A 26270-nucleotide genomic window follows, 5' to 3' on the forward strand; every position below is an offset into this window, starting at 1 on the left:
GTGAGCAATTTGCCAAAATCGTATTTTCGCAATATTGATTAGTTTTATTTCACGATAATGATATGTATTGCAATATAGTTATTTTTATTTATTTTATTATAAATAAGAACAAATAACAAAAGAAGCAAACAATATAGGACAAAAAAAAGATATAGATAGACAGCAGTTGGTATATTAGGCTGCTGTCACTTTAAGACCAATTGCACAGATATTATATACTATATAATATATTGACACATATCTGATTTCTTTCCCAAATTTTTCATTGACTATTGGTTGAACGATGTGGATTTTTTTGATGGTTGATACCAATATACAGCAGGGTCACCGATGGCCAATATAAAGGCAATATATGTATGTTATTTAGGCCATGCAGACTATTGGATAATGTTAACTAATAGCCATACAGATACTTATTCTAATAGGAAACTATTTAGATTCAAATTGGCCAATTCTCATTCCTGCCCTGCTTTCTTCTGGAACCCTGTTTTCACAATTCAATCACTTCCACATAGATAAAAATCAAGTCCCACTATATTTCTTTCCTTCGTTGAATATTGTTTCTTTCAGAAGTGTTAAAGGTCCCATTTTTCGTGTTTTTTTGAAGCTTTGATTGTGTTTTATTCAATATAATGTGTTATGTTTCGCGTATAAAAAAACACAGTATTTTTCACATAATTTACTATCTTTACCGCTGTTTCCATTCATAAAACGGGCTGATGACTTCCTTGTTCTTGAAGTCCCTCCTTCAGAAATACGTAACGATTCTGATTGTGCCAGCGGTTCCTGTGTTGTGATTGCAGCAGCTAGCGAACCTGCCCGGAAAGGTCACGCCTCTACCATAACTGGATGCACGCGCCAGTGTTATTGTAAACTGTCTTTAATTTTACCCACAATTGAGCCGGAATCAGACCCGGTGATTGGACTCGGGATGAAAATAACAGCGTTTCGACGACATGGCGACAAAAACTCTACAAACGCAACTCTTGTGTATTCCTGTGGGCGGAGGTTAGTCAAAAAACTGTTTTAGTGACGTCATTAAAGAAGGAAGTAGAGGGATGTAGTCCAAACTGGCCGTTCGATTAGGCGACTTCTGTTAAATAAAATATCTCGCTTGGCATTGAACTTTGAGCTTTAAAAATTTTTACAGATTTTATTTATACTCTAACAACAACATTACACACTAACTAAAGTTTGAAACATGGGATCACGAAGAACGGGACCTTTAAATTAAATGTATAAATAATTTTGGTTTCATGTTAAGCCATTAGGCTGATTTATAGTTCTGCTGTATTTGCTGCATTTGGGAACAAAACAATGTAGCAATCTAAACTACCGACTTTACAGAAAAGCTAAACTATGGTGAAACATCAGAGAAAGCAGCTAGTTGCACCCCTAGCTATATGGTGAAATAGCTTGTTACATTAAAGCTTCATAATTGTTTTATAAATAGTAAATATTTAAAATAGTCTGCCGGTCCTGTGTGTTCTAATTAGTTTCAATACATTATTTAGCAAACAAAGAAATCTCCAAAAGAGGCACAACATTAAATTATAATGTGAGACAGTTGCACTAATCAATAAAATAGCTTTGCTACTGAGAAGCTACAAAAATAGCAACTCTGTAGGCTCACTAATTAGAGATTTAGTTAAACAAACAGCTTTTGCTACTTTAGAAACTAGTTACCCACTCAGTGTATCCACATTTATTGTATTTTAAAATAAAACTTCAGTTTTTTTGACCTTGTGAGTCTAGATGGAAATTTTGCAGCTGTAACACTGACAATTATTTATGATCACTGGCACTGTTTTCTGTTTTTCACACCATTTACGGCTGCTTCTGATGTTGTAGCTGTACAGTTTTATGTGTTCATTTATTCCAAGTATTATTTTTCTGTAATATGTATAATGGCTGTCTGTCTGTCTGCCTGCCTGTCTGTTTGTTTTACCCAGTGGTTCTTAGCTGTTTTTGCCTTAAGGGATAGTTCACCCAAAAATGAAAATTTGATGTTTGTCTGCTTACCTCCAGGGTTATCCAAGATGTAGGTGACTTTGTTTCTTCAGTAGAACACCAATGATCATTTTTAACTCCAACCGTTGCGGTCTGTCAGTCATATAATGCATGTCAATGGGAATTCCATCTATAAAACATGCACAGACAAATCCAAATTAAACCCTGCGGCTCGTGACGACACATTGATGTCCTGAGACACGAAACAATCGGTTTGTGCGAGAAACTGAATGGTATTTATATAATTTTTTTTTTTTACCTCTAATACACCACTATGTCCAATACTATGTCCGGTGTGTGAGTTCTGAATGCGCTCTGACAACGGAAGTGATCGCTCGTACTCATTGACATATACACGTGAGAGATCACTTCCGGCATCAGAGCGCGTTTTCAGACCTCACCAACCGTATTCTCAAGGCAGTTGGACATCATCATTTGTGTTCTACTGAAGAAACAAAGTCACCTACATCTTGGATGCCCTGGGGGTAAGCAGATAAACATCAAATGTTCATTTTTGGGTGAACTATCCCTTTAAGGACCCAGTTTTTACACAGATATTTTTGGACTCCCAAATGGAGTCCCAATTATCCCAAACTATCAAAATAGTTTTTAATATATTTTGCATATTTATAATTTTGTTCATGGGTTTTAATGATGATGAGGGCATGTTATAGACAACTTGCCCATGTTGGCATCTAGAGAACTCATAGTAGAGTTTTAGTGGATGCATTTCCATTGACATGAACTACAAAAGGTATATTTGTCCTTGCATTTGTCACACCGCATGACTATTTTAAAGGTTATTAAATGAAATAAAGAAAAAAAAGAAATGTATTTTTTAATTCATATTTTATACATTTGAAATATTTCATGTAAGGTATGTATTTCTAAATTTTAGCAACTTGACTTTATATAATTTAATGTTGAAAAAAGTACATGTTCAGCCTTTCATCTGCTGATCTTGAAGCAACATTTCCCCGCAAGAAATTCAATCAGATAGGTGGGCGTATCACAACACGAGTGTGAGTAAATCTAGCAGTGGCTGAATTTATCCACATCTCCTGCGAGACAACTCAAGTATGCAGAGGGACCTCATATCTGCAGCTCTCTTAAAAGCCCTGATTGTGTCAAGCTCTCTTTGCCGCTTTTAGTGTGGGGGTGGGGGGAGGAAATAGTGCTGTGAAAAGCTTGTGCTTCTTGAATGCCGTGATACAATCATACGACTCTCTGATGGTCGGGAGGAAATAAGATGACCTGTGCCTTCCCCCGACAGATTAGATAGATGTCACCTTTCTTATGAAAGTGCCAGTCAATTTCGCCTCTCCTGTGTGCTGCCTATCAATTACGGGGAAGAGAAGCCTTTCAAAGCAGCTGTGCTTTCTGTGCGTGGTAACCAAGTGGCTGAACACAGCTCATTGTTTCCTCTCTCTCTTTTCAGTATCCCCAGATCAGCGAGGAGTCGACTTCTCCATTTGTCTTCATTTGCTCCAACCCCCAGGAGTTGGTGGTGAAATTTCCCATGAAAGGGAAACACAAGATTTGTAAGTCCTGCCTGCCTCTTTTCATGTACCGGCTCTAGTTGTTCACACTTTCTACACGCTCACATTTAAACACATGCATAAAACCCAGTGAGCGGCCTACGGAGATTTTAAGCATCATATAGGCCACTACACACATGAAGGTAGGCAAATTCATTATGCTGCCCCAAAAAGATTCTTTTAAACCAAATTCTAAGACATCATCGAATTCAGTACTGTGCAGAAGTCTTTAGGTGCTTCACAAAAACATTTATTTTAAAGGGATCGTTCACCCAAAAGTGAAAATTATCCCATGATTTACTCACCCTCAAGCCATCCTAGGTGTATATGACTATCTTCTTTCAGACGAACACAATCGGAGATATATTTAAAAATATCCTTATTCCTTCAATGTTTATAATAGTTGTGAATGGGGCCCAAATTCTGAAGACAAAAGAAAAATGAATCCATATGACTCAAGGGTTAATAAAGGCCTTCTGAAGTGAATCGATGCATTTGTGTAAGACAAGTATCCTTATTTAAAACTTTATAAAGTAAAATAACGAGCTTCCGTTGGGACAGCCGTACGCATTCGACGTACGTCCAAAAAGCACTAATTTCTGCGACATAGTACACAATGCCATGACATTTTACACTACGGCATGACATACAACGCATAGTACGCCATGTCGTTTTGTAGAACATCATGGCATTGTGTACTATGTCAAGGAAATTTATGCTTTTTGGTTCTTTAAGATGTTAATTTATATACAATTATGTATATTATACAATATTTGCCAAAGTAATGTTTGGAAATCTAAAATGGCACACTAAAGCAAAAGATCTTAAAGCAAATGTTTTTCTATGAAAAGCATTTAATGTACTTTTGTATAATACTGTATATCCTTCACAGAGAAGGCAATCAGATAGTATATTGTACCAAGTTTGGTTAAAAAAAAAAAAAAAAAATATATATATATATATAAATTTGTTGTTAGATGAAGCAAAGGCAGTGTTGGTTTATAATAATCTTGTATTTTATGTGTTGTGATTTGAGTATCATGTCATTAGCTTAACTTGCTAATGCCAAACTCTGTTGATACCAGTTTTTCAGCCCATCTAGACTGTAGACATTGAGGCACTTCACTAGGTTTTACAACAGAGCTATGATTTGCACACCATCTTTTACTGTAACTGTTGTTGCATGGTATTCAAATTACATTTTCATAATTGCCTTTGTGTAATGGCTGTTTGTTTACACCATTCTTTTCATGCAATATGTCATACGTTGTTGCTGGTGAAATTTTCCTTGAATGGTAAACATAAGCTGCTTCTTTTCATGTGTTGCACTGGTCGTTCTTATCATTTAAAGGGGACCTATTATGGCCCATTTTACAAGATGTAAAATAAGTCTCTGATGTTCCCAGAGTGTGTATGAGAAGTTTTAGCTCAAAATACCCCACAGATAATTTTTTATAGCATTTTAAAATTGCCACTTTTAGTGGTTGAGCAAAAACGAGCCGTTTCAGTGTGTGCCCTTTAAATGCAAATGAGCTGCTGTGCTCTGCCTAAGAGGGCGGAGCTTCAAGAGCTCGTTCACCGGTGACAGGATTCAGTCAGGACGCATTATAATGTCAGAAACTGCAAATATATGCTGCATGGAGATAGAACAGGTATAGTTTAGTTCAATTACGGTTATAACTTATACTGCCTTCTTGTTTTTATCCACTATATTAGTACAAGTCTGTTGTACTGTCCGAATGATGGCCAAAACTTTACCGATGAGTTTTATGATGTTTATTGTACTTAACACAAAAGATGAATCGTCAGTTTTCACTCTAGAAAATCTCTGTAAGAGCTTAATAAAACACTGCAAGTGTGCATTAAAATATTATCTATATACTCTCTCTCTCTCTCTCTCTCTCTCTCTCTCTCTCTCCCCCTTGTATTATTATCACCAACATAGCGAAAAACACAGAAACACTCATTACAACTAACAGTAAACAAATATATAAAGACCTTATGCCTTTCGGGTGGTGCTTAATAAACTTTATACCCGTAAATAAACTGTAATAAAGTGCTCTTACCTTCATTACTGCCGTATCCAGTATCACTCTGGAGACTGTAAGCTGGATCACGAACAGTTTTTACTTGTACAGGTGCTGGTCATATAATTAGAATATCGTGAAAAAGTTCATTTTTTTATTGTAAATTATTTTTAAAAATGAAACTTTCATATATTCTAGATTCCCTACATGTAAAGTAAAACATTTAAAAAGTTTTTTTTTTTTTTTAAATTTGATGATTAGAGCGTATAGCTCATGAAAGTCCAAAATCCAGTATCTCAAAATATTAGAATATTTCCTAAGATCAATCAAAAAATGGATTTTCAAAACAGAAAAGTTCAAGTTCTTTAAAGTATGTTCATTTGTACACTCAATACTTGGTCGGCAGCACATATTACAGCAAATGACTTGCTCTAGCACAAATTACAACATCAGTGAAGTCTGGCATGGAAGTGATCAGCCTGTGGCACTGCTGAGGCACTATTGAGCCTTCAGATCATCTGTATATTGTTGGATCAACTGTTTCTCATCTTTCTCTTGAAAATATCCCATAGATTCAGGGGTCAGGCTTGTTGGCTGGCCAATAAAGCACAGTAATATCATGGTCAGCAAACAACTTGGAAGTGGTTTTTGCACTGTGGGCAGGTGCTAAAGTCCTGCTGGAAAAGGAAATCAGCATCTCCATAAAGCTTGTCAGCAGATGGAAGCATAAAGTGCTCCAAAATCTCCTGGAAGATGGCTGCATTGACTTTGCACTTGATAAAACACAATGGACCAACACCAGCAGACGTCACGGCCCCCCAAATCATTACTAACTTCAGAAACTTCCCACTAGACTTCAAGCAGCTTGGATTCTGTGCCTCTCCAGTCTTCCTTCAGACTCTGGGACCATGATTTCAACATGAAATGTAAAATTTACTTTTATCTGAAAGAGGACTTTCTACCACTGTTCACTGTCCAGTTATTTTTCTCCTTAGCCCAGGTAAGATGCTTCTGACGTTGTTTCTGTTTCAGAAGTGGCTTGGTAGTCCTTTTCCTGAAGATGTCCGAGTGTGGTGACTCTTGATGCGCTGACTCCGGCTTCATTCTACTCATTGTGAAGCTCTTCCAAGTGTTTGAATCGGCTTTACTTGACAGTATTCTCAAGCTTGTGGTCATCCCTGTTGCTTGTGCACCTTTGCCTACCCAATTTCTTCCTTCTAGTCAACTTTGCATTTAATATGCTTTGATACATCACTCTGTAAACAGCCACCACATTCAGTAATGGCCATCTGTGACTTACTCTCTTTGTGGAGGGTGTCAATGATTGTCTCCTGGACCATTGCCAAGTCAGCAGTCTTCCCCATTAGTGTGGTTTCAAAGAACAAGAGATACCCGAAATTTATACTGTAGGGATGGTCATTTAATGAAACTCAAATATAAATATTCTAATATTTTGAGATACTGGATTTTGGACTTTCATGAGCTGTACACTCTAATCATCAAAATTAAAAAAAAAAAAAAAAAAACTTTTGAAATGTTTTACTTTACATGTAGGGAATCTAGAATATATGAAAGTTTCATTTTTAAAAATAATTTACAATAAAAAAATAAACTTTTTCATGATATTCTAATTATATGACCAGCACCTGTATATCCTTGAGTAGCACATTTTTAGCAGTCTCTGTTTTGTATTGTCCCTTTGTATTGATATTCATTCACTAAGCAGTCCGGTGTGAAATGATTCGCGCAGACATAAACAAATTTCGACAGAACTGAGGGAGCATTTTCCTGGAAAACCAAATTAATCCACCTCGTTTTCAGCAGCTCAGATTTAGGTAGTAAATGAAGAGAGGTTTGTGGATTAATCCATCCAGCTACAGAACACCTAAAACGCTTGGGAGACGTTCTTGTCAGTGCAGCAATGGCGTACTCGCTGTGAACTCGCTCAGGGCGGTTCTATATTCAAACGTCAGTGTCTGTCAACATTTGTGGGCGGGGCCTGTGGCTAATGTGACGTCACACTGCCAGGAACCTGCAAAGCTTGTTCTGAGACACTGCTTATGATTTATGGGGATTAAAAAAAAGGAGTTGTTGGATTTTTATCACTATAGGGTTGTTGTGTACACACACTGCCAACACACATTTATGTCCAAACACCATGCAAAAGTGAATTTTGCATAATAGGTCCCCATGTTTATTGTTGTCTTCACTATCATCATTTAGCTTTGGTTCCCTTTGGTTATGATCAAGGTGTTTGTTCATTTGATTTATGCCGACAGATTTTCACATCGTGGATGTCCAAACAATCACATCTTTAGGCATTGCCAATAACAATGGTAGCATATTTGATTTGCATGAGTTTGAAAAGAGAGCCATTCAATTACCATAAAAATATCCTATAGAAAATCAATGGTAATATTGTGGAGATTTTACCATAGTATATGTCAGTGGCCTACCATTTGATAGTAAACCATTTGAATTATTTTATTTTATGATTTTTTTTGTAGCAGCCATGAATATCAAAGAAGGTGATTAATGTAAAAATACATTACAAGTGAAACAAATAATTGAAGTGAAGTGAAGTGACATGTGGCCAAGTATGGTGACCCATACTCGGAATTTGTGCTCTGCATTTAACCCATCCAAGTGCACACACACAGCAGTGAACACACACACCGTGAACACACACCCGGAGCAGTGGGCAGCCATTGCTGCGGCGCCCGGGGAGCAGTTGGGGGTACGGTGCCATGCTCAAGGGTCTCACCTCAGTCGTGGTATTGAAGGTGGGGAGAGCGCTGGACATTCACTCCCCTCACCGACAATCCCTGCCGGACCTCAAACCCATGACCTTTGGGTTACAAGTCCGACTCTCTATCCATTAGGCCACAACTGCCCCGAATTGTCGATCTGAACAAAAGACAAATGCACTCCAGCTGGTCCTTTCCTCTGGGCATTTCCTGGGTTTGACATCACAGATCAGGATAGTCGCTAATGAAGTGTTTAGGACTGTGTATGTTCTTGTGGTGCCACCAGCCAGCTTCAGAGTGATAAGTCACATTGCATTCACGGCTCTGGTGATCCGCCAAAAAAAAAAAAAACCTTATGGCAGTGTACTTCTGGGAGGTCCTGCACCAGCTGAGAAGCTGCCATTGAGATGAATGGGAATGCTAACTGATGAATGTTAGCTTTTTTTCTGGGAATGATAGAACCTCTTGTTCCAGCCACAAGACCCATGTTTTTGTCACCAGACCTCATAAAAAAACTTATATTATGAAAGAAACATCACTTCGTTGTCCAACGAATTTTAACGTACAGATAGTTCATGCACTGTTTGTATCTAGAGTCTTGTTTGCAGCAAATCTCCACTCTTAATGAAGGTTGTTTGGTGCCATTTTCCCGGCCATTCTTCACAGCAGCTCAACTGTCAACAATGGTGTTATTTCACAGTACAGACTGGAAGCATTTCACACTTGGACAGTATCTGTGTGACAGTTTCTTCTTAATCACATGCACACATTCTTTTCTGGTTAACCCTCTTAGCTTCTTAGATAAAAATGGTCAATTAATTATATAACTAAATTTGTGAATTCTCGGTTGGAAAGCATCTCTGACAAGCATGGGTGATTGCTTTTACAAGAGCACTGGCGACTCAGTGTTCGGATTCTTTTGTTTTCACATAAAGGAAGCACAAAGCCAGGCCCTCAAAAGCGATCCTTCCTTCTGACATTCAAAGCTCCCTTTTTTCTCCACCGGCTTTTCATATCGTAATGGAGAATTTTATATCCATTTTGACCTTGTGTCTAGCCACCGTTTCCCATTCATTTTCATTCTCTCCTAAGCTGACCGAGCTCTCAAGAGAGCCGACCTCCATGAACTCCTTATGGGGTGAATGGGGGAGGAGATATGGACTGATAAGCTGGGAGTCACCACAGAGATGTCCTGCCCTTTACCTCTTCCGTGTCTTCTAAGGTTTATCCAGCGTTAGGGTCAATGTGTCACCCTACTTGTCCTGCACATGAACAACTTTGTCTCTAACCTATTGTCCCAAACAGGATGGTGTATGGATTAGCAATCAAAAAAGATTGCTATTTCAAAAAGCTATTACAGAAAACGGACTTGCATAATAGAAAACCATCCATCTACCCCTCATTGTTGCTAGAATTGCTGATATTTAGATGTGGCAAATGTGGACTCTGTCATTCCATTACAAGTAAATTTCCATTCGCTGATTAAAACAAATGTATTAAGAGCTGTGTGGGAGCTGAGGTTTCTGTTCATCAGGCACCCGAATCTTTTATCCTGTCATTTCATCTCCGCACTGAAGGTCACCCTCGCTGCACCGAGCTATCGGAGATATCCTGATGAGTGGCTTCAGCCATGTGTGAATATTGCAAGTTCACATCAGTGATTCTGTTACATGCCAGCCTTTTAAAGGGTAAAGGTTGTCTCTCTCTTCTTGCTTTATTCAAATCAATACGGCTTCAATATCCAAACAAGTGTGCCTTGCAAGCTGCATGCATTAATAATATGCAGCCCAGCTTCTAGCATGCCATGCTGAACTGCTTTGCTGAAGGATGGACTTGAAGTAGATGATCTATTTATTTCCTGAAAGGAAGCCTTTTGTCTGTTTTAGCCAACTGTAGTGAACAAAGATTTATTTTAATAAATGGGCCACCTTTTTTACTTCTGGTGACTTACAGCCTGGTTTTCGACTATTGGAATATCTGCTTCACTTGGCAACTTATTCTGGCCAAGAACAGCCCAGTTAGACCAGGAAGAGATTGTCCGACCAGAATGTAAAGCGACTGACCACAGTTTGTTTAATTTTACCATACTGTTAAAGGGCAAATTTGTTAGTAGGTGTAACTGGTAGTGTTGTAGTCAAGACCACCTAATCCGAGATCAAGACCAATACATGTTGAGACCAAGACAAGACCAAGACTTTGAGGGGTTGAGACCAAGACAAGACCAAGACCAATGCAGGGCAAGACAGAGTCGAGACCAAGACCAGACTAGCAATCCTTAACTTCATCTAAAAGATCCACATTACCACCTGAAAAATGGCTTGTTTTTAAATGACTTGAAATCATTAACAACAAAATTCATCTTTGCACGGCAGAGGTAGCACAGAAGCTGCATCTGTGTTAGTAAAATTACAAATGCATTTAAACAATGTTAAGAGTAATGTTTTAAAAATAAAATTTTCTTTATTGAATGTTTGTATAAAAGCAATATAAAGTTTACAATTGTGCTCAATTGCTTGTGTGATATTGCTTAATTATATCAAGTTATAATATAAAAATCCAGATCCAGATACATTTTTGCAACAATGTCTTGAATTTTGTGAGCATTTGTATTAATTTTGGTAACATTTTTGACACAATCCCTTATTAATTTCTGACCTAGCACAATAAATAAATCAAATTGCAAATTTCATTATTGATTGCATCTGAAGCAGGACATTTTACACCCAATCACATCAATGATGTTAATAAATAAATTAGACAATACACCGGCAATTTAGTGATTAGCAATTCCCGCAGTGGTGGTCTTGACCAGTCTTGAAACAAAATCCTGAGTCCTCTCAGTCTAAGACCAAGAAAAGACTGAGTATAAAAGACCAAGACCTTCAAAAAAAGTGGTCTCAAGACTAAGACTGGTCTTGAGTACTACAACACTAGTAACTGGCATTTACATATTTCTGATGCACCACAAATGTCGCAAATCAATCAGTGTAGCTTCATTGACAAGCAAATGACTTTTGCGAGTTAGTGCTTTCAATTAATCATTCAGACATACTGACTTTGGAGTTACTGGTTTGTGTCATTTAACAAAAGGGAACTGATGATTTCTTCCCAAATTTGAGAACTTGTGAACTATTTTACTCTGAAAACAAAGTGAGATATACTGTTCTGCTCTTGGATATGTAGTTATTGAGCGCTCTTACCATATTTAAGTCCATTCGTAGAATTCTGTCAGATTGTCCTACACAATCGGTGCAGAAAAGTGTGCAAAATCACCCACCAGTTACCTCACCACCCACCAGCTACCTTACCAAGGGGCTCCAGTAGCCTGAGGCCATGAGCTTCTACTGTTATCGCGCTTTGATTTTTCTCCCTGCAGTGCCCTTGTTCCTTCACTTTTTTTCCTTTCATTTCACCACAACGTTTTTTCATTCTCTTCCATAGGGTAAGTAAAAAGAGAGGTTTTGATTTATTCATGGACTCCTTTTTTATATTCATGTATTTTCCAGGGCTATCTGGGTGCGGTGGAATTTCTTGCTTCAGCAGCTGCTGGGATGCTCGACAGAAATCGGGTTTCAGGTCTATTGAGCCTTGCGGTGGGGGAAGGGAATGTGTATTGGGGGTGGTTATATATTACCCAGGAAATGTGCAGCAGGCTTCAGAGGTGACAGGCTGTGTTTATTACAGATCTGTCACACAGCTAATGGGCAGCTGGGAACTGGCTGCTTCACTAATGTGAAGGAGAAGCGTGCAGTGAACAAGAGGACTTTAGTGCTCAGAGAAGGGCTCCCTCCCCCTCTTTGCCCTTTAAACTCAAAGCAGTGATAGTGATCCTCAAACTGGCAAAAGGTGAATGAAATCACAGCTTTCAAACATTGCTCAGGTGTTATAACACTGCATGTTAGTGGGTGAGTGGTCACTTAGCAGATGAGTTTATCCAAAACTGCGGACAATACTGGCAGGTCTCAGAAGGAATCATCTGAAGGACTTTTTTTTTGGCATTTATGCTGATTTTGGGTGGAATTTTCAGACTTTGGACAGAAGTTATAACTGTATCCTAGTAGGCAAGTAGTCACTTAGCAGATGAGTTTTTCCGAACATAGTTACAGCAGACCTTTTTAAATTGTGAAAATGGAGCTGAGAATCAAAACATATATATACAGCCAGATCTGTAGAGTTGGGTGGGTGCAGATTTGTCTTGGCCTTGTACTAGCCATTGTGATTTTGCCAAGTAAGACAAATTTTGCTAATCCTGAAAGAACGTTCCTGTCAAAGAATCTAGACCTAACCTTGACGTAAAGTAATCCTAAACACAAGTATCTTGCACATACCTTGTTTTCTGTTCTTAAATGACACATTTATAAATTGGAAAACAACTGGAATACATTTGTGTATACAGTATACAGCCCTAAATATATAATAGGTCAGCTTGTCAGATTCTTAGGAAGTGGAGGAGGGATGGAGAAGCTTGTTGAATTTCCACTCCCCTACCCTAATGTTTTTCCAGGAACTTGTCCTACTTGGCACAACCATGGTGTCCGTACATTATTACAGGGACAATCCCCCTGGAGAAACCTTGGGTTAAGTGCCTTACACAGTGATGTCGGTTCATAGCTCATTCCTTACAAGGCTTGAGCCGGCAACCTTCCAGTACTTACTACTTCACACCACCCCCTTTTGCAGGTGGGTGAACACAAGCGATTATGCAACATTTTCATGTTCAGAGAGAACCAATGTTTTTGAGAAAATGTTGAGTTGGGTTTTTACTTTAGAACTTTGCAGAAATTAAAATTAGGCTATGATGGTTAGAAGTACAGTCTGTTCAGTAGTTTGTGCTGTTGTGTACCCTCATGCAAATTGTTCGCACTGTATTTCAGTGGGGAAAAAAGCTAAATTATGTGTTGATATATTTCCTATTGAAACAGGAAGTTTGGGTGGGATATATCAAAAGAAGAGTCTCTTTTAGCCAATAGGCTTTATTTTTGTCGCAGTCATGCACCACGATTTGCTGCTTGCAGATTGGATGCAGGAAAAGGAACATTCTCATTCCACAGAGTATTTGATTGAACAAAAATTTTACAGCATGAGTTTGGTCAGTTTTTCCAGAAGAGAAAGCCTGTAAATTGTTAGCACAAGCACAAAGCGAATTTAATGGCAATACAGCTCATTGAATGGGCTCTACTTCTATCCCTCGCAGTCTCCTTTTCATCCGTGTAACATTAAATGTGGTGTTTACCCTGAAAAAGATCTGTTAATGTTTCTTAGTAACTGAAAACTACTTGTCCTGGAGGCCATGTGGAATAGAGTTTAAGAGTTTAATAGCTGGCTACTTTTCCATGCTCCCACACAGAGTTGTTCACTCGTATCGTGGTTTGTGATCAAAATATCAACAAGCGGTTTTGATACGCTTGTATATCTGTCTCCGTGATACAACCCTTCAGTGCTAAAAAGACGTAATAGCTTTTATACTGAGTGCTACATAAACACATAAAAGATGTGTGTACATGAAAAGAGAATGGGAGGGAGACTGTTCAGCACTGCCAGAAAAAACCAAGCAAGCAAACCTTTGAAGGTCCTGTGCACTCAAGCAACGATCCAAGAATGCAGTTGGTATTTGACTATGAATTGAAATAGACGTAATTCTCATTTCAAGCACAGGTCAGCTTAGCATGAAATGTAGATAAATAACACAATTAGACCTGGGTCCGACGAATTTGAATATTGAATATCGAATCTGAATATTGATGCTTGCTGATATAGACAGTTATTTCCTTAAATGCAGGCACAGAACGCACATGCTAGTTGGCACTTGGTTGTAGTTTTTGCAGTGTGTTCAAGCGCAGCTTTTTGGCTAAGACACAGCTGACGCGAGGCGACAATACAGTCGGCTTTCGTCACTGATAGTTTTTTGATGTTGGCTTGGTTTGACATGGCCTTTTAAAGTCGGTTTTGTCTTGTGTTGTTTCATCAACTTCTTCAACTAGTTTTTAAAAGCAGTGGCCCAACTGTGAGGGTTGCCAGCATTCTTAAAATCTTATGAACAATAGATTTGTGATAGTTATCACTAGGGGTGTAACAGTTCAAATTACTCACAGTTTGGTTTTTTATCACTGTTTTAGGGTTCAATGTTTCGGTACGGTTCGGTACGTGCTATGTTGAGGGGAAAAAGAACTGCTGTCAAATAAAAATAAAGAAAATAAGAACAAGAATAATCAAACTGCAAGCAACGGCACAAATAAATACAATAGAGCAAAGATACAAATAAAAAAAACAGTGCTTTTCAAGTTATTTAGGTATCTAACAGTAGTTTTCACGTACAGAAATTTAAAATAATATTGCATATAATCTTCACTGCATAAACTAAATGAAGATTATTCATTATTAAAGTTGCAAAAGCTTTTTTGATTAACATTAAAAACACATACAGCAGGAATATTAGGCTGCTGTCACTTTAAGACTTTTAAGAGATAATGCACGGATCCAGAATACTGATACACATGCGTTGTCTTTCTCAACTTTTTATGTTCACTTAAGGCATAACCTACTATGTTTGTTAGGATACTCACCAAGACAGGCATGTTGACATAATTTTTGTATGAATTTGTCCGTTCAAACGGAAGAGATCTCATCTTCTTGTACTTTAATGTTTAAATTGGCAAGGCTAAAATTAGTTAGTTTAAACACAGATAGGTCTCACCATGCGCTATCAACTCCCGGGTGATGATAGTGTAAATTACTGGTCACATTCAAGCGTACAGAGTTTATAAAAAGACACAGTTTTGTTCCTGTTTATTGATCATAGCTGTTTCGTATGCGTATCCATCGACAGAAACATACATTAGCCGAACTCTCTTGTCTGTTTTATGCATTGTTATTCTCAACAAACCATAATATAGATGCATCGTCTGATTTAAGATGAACCACAGTGCAAGTGCGTACCGATCTGTAGTTGGAGAACGATATTTTACCGAAGTCCATTTCACCCCTAGTTACTACATAAATATACACACACTATAAACAGCATTTCTTGGAATGTATTGCACAGATTGTTTTTTGGTTAAAACAAAGATGATAGAACAAATAGGCAAAACATCAATTATTTTGATTGTGAAAAACAGTGTGAAAGGTTCCAATGCAGAAAAAGCACTCATGGGTATTTCTGGCACACAATGATGCGCTGTAAAGCAACATCACTTTTTTGAGTCGCAGGCGAATCTTGCTCCATAATGAAATTTACAGCACAAAGAGAAGAGATTATATGTATGAAACGCCTAGTATCCATTATATAGTTTACTGAGCCGTTTTCCTCAGACACCCGATAGCAAGTACAACACCATTCACAATCACCAATAAACTCCAGTCCTTTTAAACGAAAGACCTTTATGTTCAGATTATGCATAATAATTGGGAACATTGTAACATTTTGAAAAGAGTTTTAATTTGTTGACTGTCATAACTGAACGCTAATGCTAAATGAAGAATTAGGGATGCACTGATCCAATACTCAGTATAAGTCCGATATGAACTTTCAATTGGCGCATCCCTAATAAAGAGTAAATGAAACTTTTGCATCCCTAGTGGTCCAAGTGGTATTGCACAATTAATGTTTTTAAAACACTCCTATTGCCTCTTCAGCCCCTCCCCCATCTTCCATTGTTCAGAGAAACTGGTTGTCCTGTCTCAAACTCGCGCCTTGACTTGTCGGACCCCTCAAAAACGACCAAGAAAGCACCACAGTCTACAAATGGCTTACTTCTAGTTGTCTCCCTTCATTGCACTGGGAAAGTGTTCAACATTGGAAAAAATTACACACTTCAACTTTAATGTGTCCCTCCACAGAATGGCAGTAGTTGTGTGTTCCTGAGAGGCAGATCTGTGGTGATCTGGCATGAATGTTGCCCTCCATTTGTTATCAGTAATGACCGCTCTGCTTAGAGAGCCCAAGTCCTCAGAGAAGAGCGATGGAGAGACGTGTCTATGTGTGGGCTGCCAGCTGCTCCCATGTTTCTCATACTGTCTGAGGTTTAATTTTCCCACTGCAGTACGTATGAATAATGATACGAGGCAAAGAGCCCTCTTCTTTATCTTAATTTAATCCTAATTTACACAACAGCCAACTGCAATAGAGCACTAGCAACAGCGTGGGAGTACTGGAGTCCCACACCATATGATGACAAAGATTACAAGGTCTCGGTTTGGTGTTGTCAAGCGTGTTTTTACAGGCTCATCTGTCGACAAATACATCTACTACTTTGTTGCTGGAAGTAGGAACCCTTGACTCTGTGCCCTCAGCCTCTGCCAAGATGGCCATTTAAGCTCTTAAAAAATTAATGCATGAGCGAGAGAGAGGAAGATGGTGGGAGTAAATGGAAAGACTGTGTGCATGGATGAAAGTCGAGTTGCTGGTCTCTGGTTACAGTTGTTGCTCATTTGCACCTTGCATCTTTAAGTGTTGCATGAAAATTTTTTGTGTTTGACATAGGGCTGGGCGATATATCGCATGCGATTGTCACGCGCATTTCGTCAGTAAAGCCGGTTCCCTGATTGCCGCTAAATCGCCATCACCTGCTTTCAAATGGAGCGGCATTTAATAGACAGAGCCGTAGATCACTGATAAGCTACGCAATATCGCGTTCATTATCGAAGGCGATTCATCTGCGATAATGAACGCGATATTGCGTAGCTTATCAGTGAACTACGGCTCTGTCTATTAAATGCCGCTCCATTTGAAAGCAGGTGATGGCGATTTAGAGGTAATCAGGGAACCGGCTTTACTGACGAAATGCGCGTGACAATTGCATGCGATATATCGCCCAGCCCTAGTTTGACAGAAGCTTTTCTCTTTAAAGACCCCCTGTGGTCAAGTTGTTTATATGTCTGTGTAGTGTTTTTAATATGCTTTAAGACAAACCATCTGCAAATTCATTTATCAACACCATTGCTGAGTATTTTCTCTTTAAAACTGCATTGAAAAAAAGACAGTCTCATACCCGCGGTTTGAAATCGCTGGTGTTTGTTACGGCACAAACTACATTGTAACTAATCACGTCAATGTGCCTGCGGGCTTTAGCATATCATTAACAGCGAACTAGCAGGGGAGTCTCGAGAAGCCATCCTGGTTTCTCCTGGTTATATATTTTTCTGTTGATATGAAAAATCGTGTAGATTTAGCAATATAGCGAGTGTATGATGTACATATTACGATGTTAAGATGAACTATATGCCTTTCTCCACCGACGTTCGAAGGGTTTATAACAATTAGAAGGCAGCTGTCTGACTCTGACATGAAGAACGGGAACATGGTTTGTGTAACATTAGCAACACATTATGAGCTGTTTGATAACATAGTCAAGCAAAAGGCTAATCATATTTATTACCGTTATGTAGCCGACATCGTAAAGAGCGATACAGTTGTGCAGCGTTTACCTCAGTAAGTTGACCGAGTGGATCTCTGAGCTGGCGTGAGTGAGTGGAGGCGGGGCTAATTTGCATATACATTGATCACGTATATTAAATGAGGCAAGGGTGTAGAGTTACATTCAGGCTATTTTAAGGCATGAAGACATTTTTTTCTCAGGAAAACATTTAAATATGTCATTTTGGTGATCAAATATGAGTTTTAAGGGATATAATTATTGACTACAGGGGAACTTTAAACAAATCAAATAGGTAAAACATGCATTATGTTATATGTGTATCTATGTGACAAGGTCTTGCAGTGGAAACAATGTGTTTCTCAGAATAACATTTTTTTTTTTTTTTTTTTTTTTTTTTTTTTTGATGCAGTAACATTCTTCCCTAGTTTTTCCTTCAATTGCCAAATAAAAAATGTTTGTTGACTTGAAAATTGGACTCTTGGATAAATATTCAGACTATGATCTATGTTCTACTACATTTGTTCTTAAATAGTTTTGTTCTTAAAAAGTATTTTTAATACTAATAATACATTTAACTTCATCAGTTGAATACAAAAATTGACAATTTTGGTTTTTAAATGTCTCTCATCACTCCAAAATACTAGTTTGATTGGATGCACAGCATTTGACATAACATTTTCTCTCTTTTTCGATTTAAATAAGCCTATTCCTTTTGCTACTCTTCTATGTATGGTTATATGGTTGGTATATATATTATATACAACTGATTTTTATTGTTTTTCCTTACTCTCCGCAGCCCTATCACAACATCACATTCTCACATTCTAGGTTGCCAAGCACAACACCTTAAATCAGAGCTTTGTTGTAACCACTTCAAATCAGTGGGTGTTTCCCTCTTCATGCTGCATTACTCCTTAAGTGGCTTAAAAACAAAGGCAGGGTTATCCCTTGACTATTTATGCATTGTGCAAATCTAACTGGAGAGGTACAATACTGTTATACATCAACACAGCTTGACATACACGGTTGTAGATGGTAAAAAAAACATTTGACTTGTCAAAGGCAGATTTGTGTAAAACTGATATGATTGCTTTGAATCTTTAATGTTATATGTATATTTATGCTTCTTTTTGGTATGACTTGGCTGTCAATTAACTGCAGTATCTTAATAGCAAGAGTCTACATGAAATTCAGTGTCAAATAGTTACATATTCGCTTAGCTGTGAGAGATCACAACTGTAATAAAGCTTGCTGGTGTTCGTGTGAAAGGCCAAATCATACATGGCTCTCCTTCACGCTATGTTTCTGTTCTGTTGAGTGTGAAAGGGACTTCAGAGAGTCCTCAAAGCTGTGTTGTGCTCCGCTCTCATGCACACCATGAATATTGCATTAACACATTCCCCACCATATGTAGCCTAGGCGCCCTGGCTACTGCTGCAAGTGCGCTTAGTATGCAGTGAGAGTCACTGCCTTGCATTGACCTGCCAACAGCAGCAGCTCTGTGTTATGTACAGTAAACATACTCTTAGTTTTGTCGACAAGCTCCAACATAGAAATGAGTAGAATATTTAGATTTGTCTTTGGGTGGGTAACAGGCACCTCATGTACAGTTAAACACTCTTTGAAACCTGATATAAATAAAAATGCTTGTCCGCTTCCTTCTGAATAATATGATTAGATTTGACTTTTTGTGCCAAATATCACGGTAAGGAATCGTCATAGCTTTTTTTGAATGGCATTTACAAAGTGTTGATATTCAAACAGTCCAGTTGGCCTGATTGATGATCTCAATGATGTTACCATGTTTGGATCGATTTTCGTGGCTTATGTGCTCATTACTCTCAAAGTGGGTCTAGCCAGGGCTTTGACCCTAGGTACGTGACTGAGGTGCCCCCCTAGCAGGAAGGGTAGGGTACAGTAAATGAGTGGAGTAGAGGGGAGTGGAATTCACTGCATTGTGTTGACATTCATTTTACATTAAAGTCTATGGTGCATTTGCAGAGTCTACTCTGTGATGGAGTTTGTTTTTGTTGGTAGTGTTTTGTGGAAATATGGTGTGTCAGAGTGTAATGTTAGAATATCACGACCACAAAAAGAGTCTTAAAAACGCTAACAGTCAAAGAAAAGCTTAGTGTCTAAGAGCCGGTATTTACAACATTGTATAATAGATGATCTGTGAGGTATTTTGAGCAGAAACTTCACAGACACGTTCTGGGGACTCCTGAGACTTAAATTACATCTTGAAAAAAATGGCCATCCGATGTCCCCTTTAAAACATCCTTAACCCTTATAGGGTCTTTGGGTCTGCACAGACCCCAAACAACGTTTGCTCAAATAAAAAAAAATGTTCTCTTTGTCCAAATGACATTAAACTTTGTACAGTTGTTAACACTTTCTAGATATACAAAGAAAAAAAAATTGGAGTGATATCTTGTTTTTATGTTAGTGTAAAAAAAAGGGTCACACTCAGGGTCTTCGGGGTCTCCAGAGACCCCAGGCAACAAAATGTAATTTTGTAACAAAATAATTGTTTTTAAAAAAACAAATATAATTTTACTCTGTTTATTAATGTTTTTACTTCATATTTGCGCAGTTTTTGGAGGATTTGTCATATCTTTTAAATTTATATAAATAAATAAATACATATTTTATTTTATACAAAAACAGCTTATTATGTAAAATTCACTTTATAAAAGACCCACATTTCTATCTTTCATTCACGGGGATAACATGGATAATTTGATATGGTTTAGTGTAAGATTTTTGCCCATCTTTTGGAAAATGCAGTTTTAAAAGTAAAAAAAATATCACTTTTACCAGTAGACGGCTGCAGAGCTCCACTATTTGCTATGTGTTATTTGACTGACTGAAAGACATCTTTTCACAAGTATTTTTCAGTTGGATTTATATCTAAATATTATGAAATCACAATTATGACAATAAAAGACAATAAAAATGACTTTTTGTCAAAGTTTATCATTTTTTTGTACTGAAAAAAATAAGTTTTTCAAAAATGTTGATTTTGAGGATGAATTTTGTCCATTTTCTAAGTGGAGTCTCATCATAAATGTAACAATATTGAAAAACTGATTTTTTTTCATTAAAAAAAAAATACTAAACTTTGAAAAAAAGTAGCCTTTATTGTTATAATTGTGATTTCAGAATATTTAGATATGAATCCAACTGAAGAATACTTGTGAAAAGATGTCTTTCAGTCAGTCAAATAGCAAATAGTGGAGCTCTGCAGCATCTACTGGTAAAAATGATAGTTTTTTACTTTTAAAACTGCATTTTCCAAAAGACGGGCAAAAATCTTACACTAAACCATGTCAAATTATCCATGTTATCCCCATGAATGAAATTTAGAAATGTAGGTCTTTTATAAAGTGAATTTTACATAAAAAGCTGTTTTTGTATAAAAACCTATTTAAACCTATTTAATTTATTTATATAAATTTTAAAAAATATGATAAATCCTCCAAAAACTGCACAAACATGGAGTAAAAACATTAATAAACAGAATAAACAGAAAATTACATTTGTTTAAAAAAAAAAAACAAGTATTTTGTTACAAAATTGCATTTTGTTGCCTGGGGTCTGTGGAGACCCCGAAGACACTGAGTGTACTTCCCAAACGAAGACTGCACAAGGGTTAAAACAACATGGTTTAAAACATCCTCATTATATATATATATATATATATATATATATATATATATATATATAAAAAAAAAACCGAAACATTTATTTAACCAAGCTCCATAAATGGCTTATTTGGATATTGAGGGATCTGTAACGTCACACGGGCAAATACATTTGCATATGACCACCTCTAGATCAAGACATTAAAAAATAGTTTTGCATCATCGCACCATGATATTTGACTACGATGGACGTGTCAGTCGCTTCGTGTCACTGATGCATACTGTATCCAGTGGATACAGTATGCTGATGCCCATTCTATTTCTAACATACTCCATGTACTTGAATAAAAGAACATATGCCTTGAGGCATCCTGTTTAAAGAGCTCATTTATGTCTCTGTACAGATTTATTCAGATATGTTTGACTGCAGAGGCAGTGTAATGGAGAGTATAATCATTTCTCTGCATTTTTTTGTTTGTTTTTTTGCATGAAAAACTTTATTAACATTATAAGTGAACCTACAGGAACATATTAAAATAATTTTAAAAATCATTCATTTCATGACCCTTTTAAATTTCTCCTTTTGTGTACATTTGTACAAGATAGAAACATTTTAAGAGAAAATTATGACTTTATATGCTCTTTTTTTCATATTACTGTAACACCGTGTCTGCACCGGATGCAAACAATGCAATGCAACAAATTCCCGACAGTAAACGTATTCCCCGTTCTATTTCTGACGTAGTCCAAGTGCTTTGCAACAGTCGGCTTGTCACGTTCAGTGTAAACAGCTTTTAGCTGTTGCGCCGCGATGTGACGCGATAAAAGTCTGGTGTAGATGCGGTGTAACACTGTAATATTCAGGTTTGGATCTTACATTTTTGTTTTCTTACAATTTCCCCATATTGCACAAAATATTACGATAACTGATTGGACAAACAATTAAATCATTCATTCATTCATTCATTCATTCATTCAAAAAAAAAAAAATTAGTTTTATTTATAACCTACCACTACAATCAACAGCATTTTGATTTCTAAGTCTGTCGCACACTTGGGTCACTTTGCTCACAGTGAAATCTCATTGGTTTAAAGCCCCATCTCACATAGCTATATATTAAACCTCAAGCATTTTCTGCTTGGCTGTGAATTTGATGCTTCATGCAGTTTTTCTCTTTAAGTGTAGATAGAAAAATGAGTTTTTCACTAAAAACTGTCACATCATGCTTGATTAAAACATACTTGTCCCCTTTTTTGGCTGCATAGCTGATTTCTAAATCTCACCGAAAAGTCACAGAATGTCACGGTTGTCACTGTGAAACCATTTCGGCATCATTTGGGGAGCTTGAAAAAAAAAATCAGTGCTGGTGTTAGTCATCTTTAATGTTTACTATCTCTCTTTTACCTGGATAGCAGCCACTGCCTGAGCTGAAAGAGGAATGTGTTGCTTTGAGAGCCTTGAGATATGGCTGGAATTTCCCCAAAAGGCTGCCGCAAACAAGACCGGCATGGCAGGCATTCCCGTCCTCTAATTGGGCTTTGACAATCAAAGAGAAATCCTTTTTCAAACTGTCTGGTAGAATCTCGCCAGTACTTGAAAGCATCTGGACATGGTTTTCCATTTGAATCAGACTCATAATTGAAGCGTGGCAAAGGAGACAGAAAATATGTCCTTGTTAAGCAATCAAACAGTGTTTTGAATGGAAGATTCAGCCCTAGATCGTGACTGCAGTAATTAGAGAGCTTTTTGGTTATATTTGGAAGTGCACTCATGCTTGTCTCTAGAGGGAAAAGCTGCTTCTGCTTCTCTGCTGCAGTGCATCAGCTGTTCACCTTCAAGCTGGATTTCCTGTTTTAAACACATTAAGACCTATAACATCAGAGCAAAACGACAAAAGGAAGTGGATCATTGCCCAACATCATCCAACAACTGTCGCCCCTAAACTATTTAGCCATTCAGGCAGTGACACAAATTTTTCCTGGCCTCAAACACATTCTCATTTCGCTTTGCTTGTTTGTTACCACTATGGCTTTTAACGTCGCTTGTACTCTGAAATCACCAGCGTACATTTATGCTAAATGTGGATACATGACCCGAAATGTTTTATGTTACGGGTTTTTTGTTTGTGTGTTTTGCCCAAAAACTGACCTACAAAAAATTGTGGGTGAAATTTTGCACCCGATGTAGGAAAACATAGTTTTGGTTTAAATGAATGTTTCCGGGTTCAAAATAGTTTGCCATAGAAACAATTCTGATTTTTTGGTGCTTAATTTTTAAAAAACAAATACAAAAAAATCTTTACAATAATGCATTTACAATGGAAGTATTTGGGACATTGTACTGGAATAAATGTTAAAATAGGTACTTTTTCCAAAATATCTTCAAGTCTAAGTCTTGAATATCTTCAAAACTTAAACATTTATACATTTTAATTACATCCGCAATGCATAACTAGAAGTTAATCTTTCTAGAACAGTAGTTTTAGAAGACCCTTACACCTAAAATAATGCATTTTATGGACAAATAACAGAAATGCTTAAAAATTTAAAAAAATTTTACACACATCAAAATAATTTTCTGTGGTTTTGCAGTGAAAATTTGCACTTGGCGCCCACTATTTGTAATTTACGAATTACTACCTACATTTTCCTCACAACGGTTTCACAATTAGAGAAAGATTTGATTTGATAATTAGAGTCATTTCCTATTGATGTTCCCCAGTACGCTCTACAGGGACGAGGCTGTCTTGAAGACTAAGGTTACACACAAACACATACTTCCCCATGGTAATTATCAGATCTTTATCTTATCTACAATATTTAGTACCAGTGCCCTTGAAAGTGTGCTGATAAAAACCATGGCAAAATCACACAACGCTTAGAATGACTCTTTGTTTTACATTTCAGTGCTTCCCACAGCTAGCCCCGGCTTTGTGTTGAGCTTGTTTTAATCTCCATAGCTCTTGTTGAGCTTATTGTTGTGCTTTTGAAAGAAGTGTATTTACACTCAGAGAGCTGTCTGTAGCCACCTCGGCTGAGCCAGACCTCTCTCAGCAGGATAATCTGCAGTCTGATCTGCTCACCCCCTACATAGCAGCCAGCTCTGCCGTCTTTGTGGCGTAAAGTGAGTGGGGGAGGGGCCCTCGCTCCTGTCTCCCCATGTATGGACTAGTTCTCTGTGAGCTGAAGAGGCCCTTAGTGCTCGTGTTTATACTGAGTCCCCACAGGCTTTGTGTACGCTGGCTATAAGATTCACACTTTGAAAACAGCACTCATGGAATTTTAGGTTTGAGAAGAGTCTGAGGTAGTACCAGTGAGAATTTCTGACATCCTTTATGTTGCAGTTGCCATTGTGTTGCTTCACCTAATGTCTCCAAAAGAAAAGATGTGGTATTTTTACAGGCCATTTTACTTTTATTAATGTTTTAAGTCACTGTGAAATGGCATTAATGGCCCATTTTATTTCCCTATTTCCCATTTTATTTCCCTAATGTCCCTAATATATCTTTGTGAAATGGTATGAATGGCAAGGAAGTGGTGGAAGAAACATTTAGAAATACCTGCTTGAAATCTTTATTTTTTTCTAGCTCGGCTTGGTTGCAAAATCATACATTTACGCCATAACTGTATATATAAGCCCATACATATATATATAATATATATATATATATATATATATATATATATATATATATATATATATATATGTATGGGCACTGTTAACTATCTATTAACTATGACTTTTGCCTCAAACTCCTAATTACTGCTTTTTAATATTAAGGTAGTTACGTTTAGGTATTGGGTAGGGTTACACATTTTTAGGGTGTTTTAACTAGTTGCTTATTAGCTTGCATATTACTCGAATATTGGCTGTTTATTAGTACTTAGAAAGCACAAATTATTGCCTTATTCTACATGACCTTATTCTACATTCTTAATCCTACCCAATACCTAAACTTAACAACTACCTTACTAACTATTAATAAGCAGTAAATTGGGAGTTTATTGAGGGAAAAGTAGTAGTTAATAGTGAATATGTGTTACCGGATCTAGAATATGGTCATGCAAATTAAGGCATTAAAGTCCACGTGAACTGGAAGTTGCAACCGACTTCAGTGTCTTCAGTGTTGTGACGTATTTCCAAGCGAAATGGAATATTGAATAGAGGGCGGGATTTTAACGGGGTTAATAATGAGCTTCCGGCGCGACAGCCATATGCATTCAACTTGCGTCTGTGTCAACTTCCGCAACATAGTACACAATGACGTGATGTACTGCGCGTTATAACATAGGACATAGCGTAGAATGTCATGGTGTATCGTAGAACATCGTGGCATTGTGTACTACATCGTGGAAGTTAACACTTTTTACAAGCTTCGTGCCGGAAGCTTGTAATTTACTTTATAAAGTTTTTAAATAAGGATATACATCGATTCACTTCAGAAGGCCTTTATTAACCTCGCAGAACCACGTGGAGTTTGTTTTATCATTGATGGATGCACTTTTTTGGCTTCAAAATCTCACCCTCCAATCACTCTGGTGATTATAAAGCTTAGAAGAGCCAAGATATTTTAATATAACTCTGATTGCTTTTGGCTGAAAGAAGATAGTCATATACACCTAGGATAGCTTGACAGTGAGTAAATTATGGGGTAATTTTCGTTTTTGGGTGAACTATCCCTTTAATTGTTCACCACAAGTCTAGTAATGTGCACTAACAAAGTAATGTCAATTTTGATTTCATGACAACTTTAATATGTGCTTTATAAGTACTAATAAACAGCCAGCATCCTTGTAATATGCATGCTAATAAGCAACTAGTTAATATTGAAAGGTGTCAGAACTGGACCACGGAGCAATGGAAGAAGGTTGCCTGGTCTGATGAATCATGTTTTCTTTTACATCTCGTGGATGGCGGGGTGTATATATA

At 37.4% G+C, this 26270-nt stretch overlaps 1 protein-coding gene across 2 annotated transcripts in view; it reads left to right on the forward strand.

Annotated features, from left to right (window-relative positions):
• trip4 (thyroid hormone receptor interactor 4) overlaps window positions 1-26270 on the forward strand; it is an 87007-nt gene that overhangs the window by 44263 nt on the left and 16474 nt on the right. The window contains exon 12 of one of the 2 annotated variants that reach the window (XM_048185572.1): window positions 3449-3551. The exons of the other annotated variant lie outside the window; for it this stretch is intronic. Within the exon in view, the coding sequence (XP_048041529.1) occupies window positions 3449-3551 (103 nt within the window). The remainder of the gene's footprint in view (window positions 1-3448; window positions 3552-26270) is intronic. 2 annotated transcript variants of the gene reach the window in all.

This window comes from Megalobrama amblycephala, linkage group LG3 (assembly GCF_018812025.1).
Source record: "Megalobrama amblycephala isolate DHTTF-2021 linkage group LG3, ASM1881202v1, whole genome shotgun sequence".
NCBI lineage: Eukaryota > Metazoa > Chordata > Actinopteri > Cypriniformes > Xenocyprididae > Megalobrama > Megalobrama amblycephala.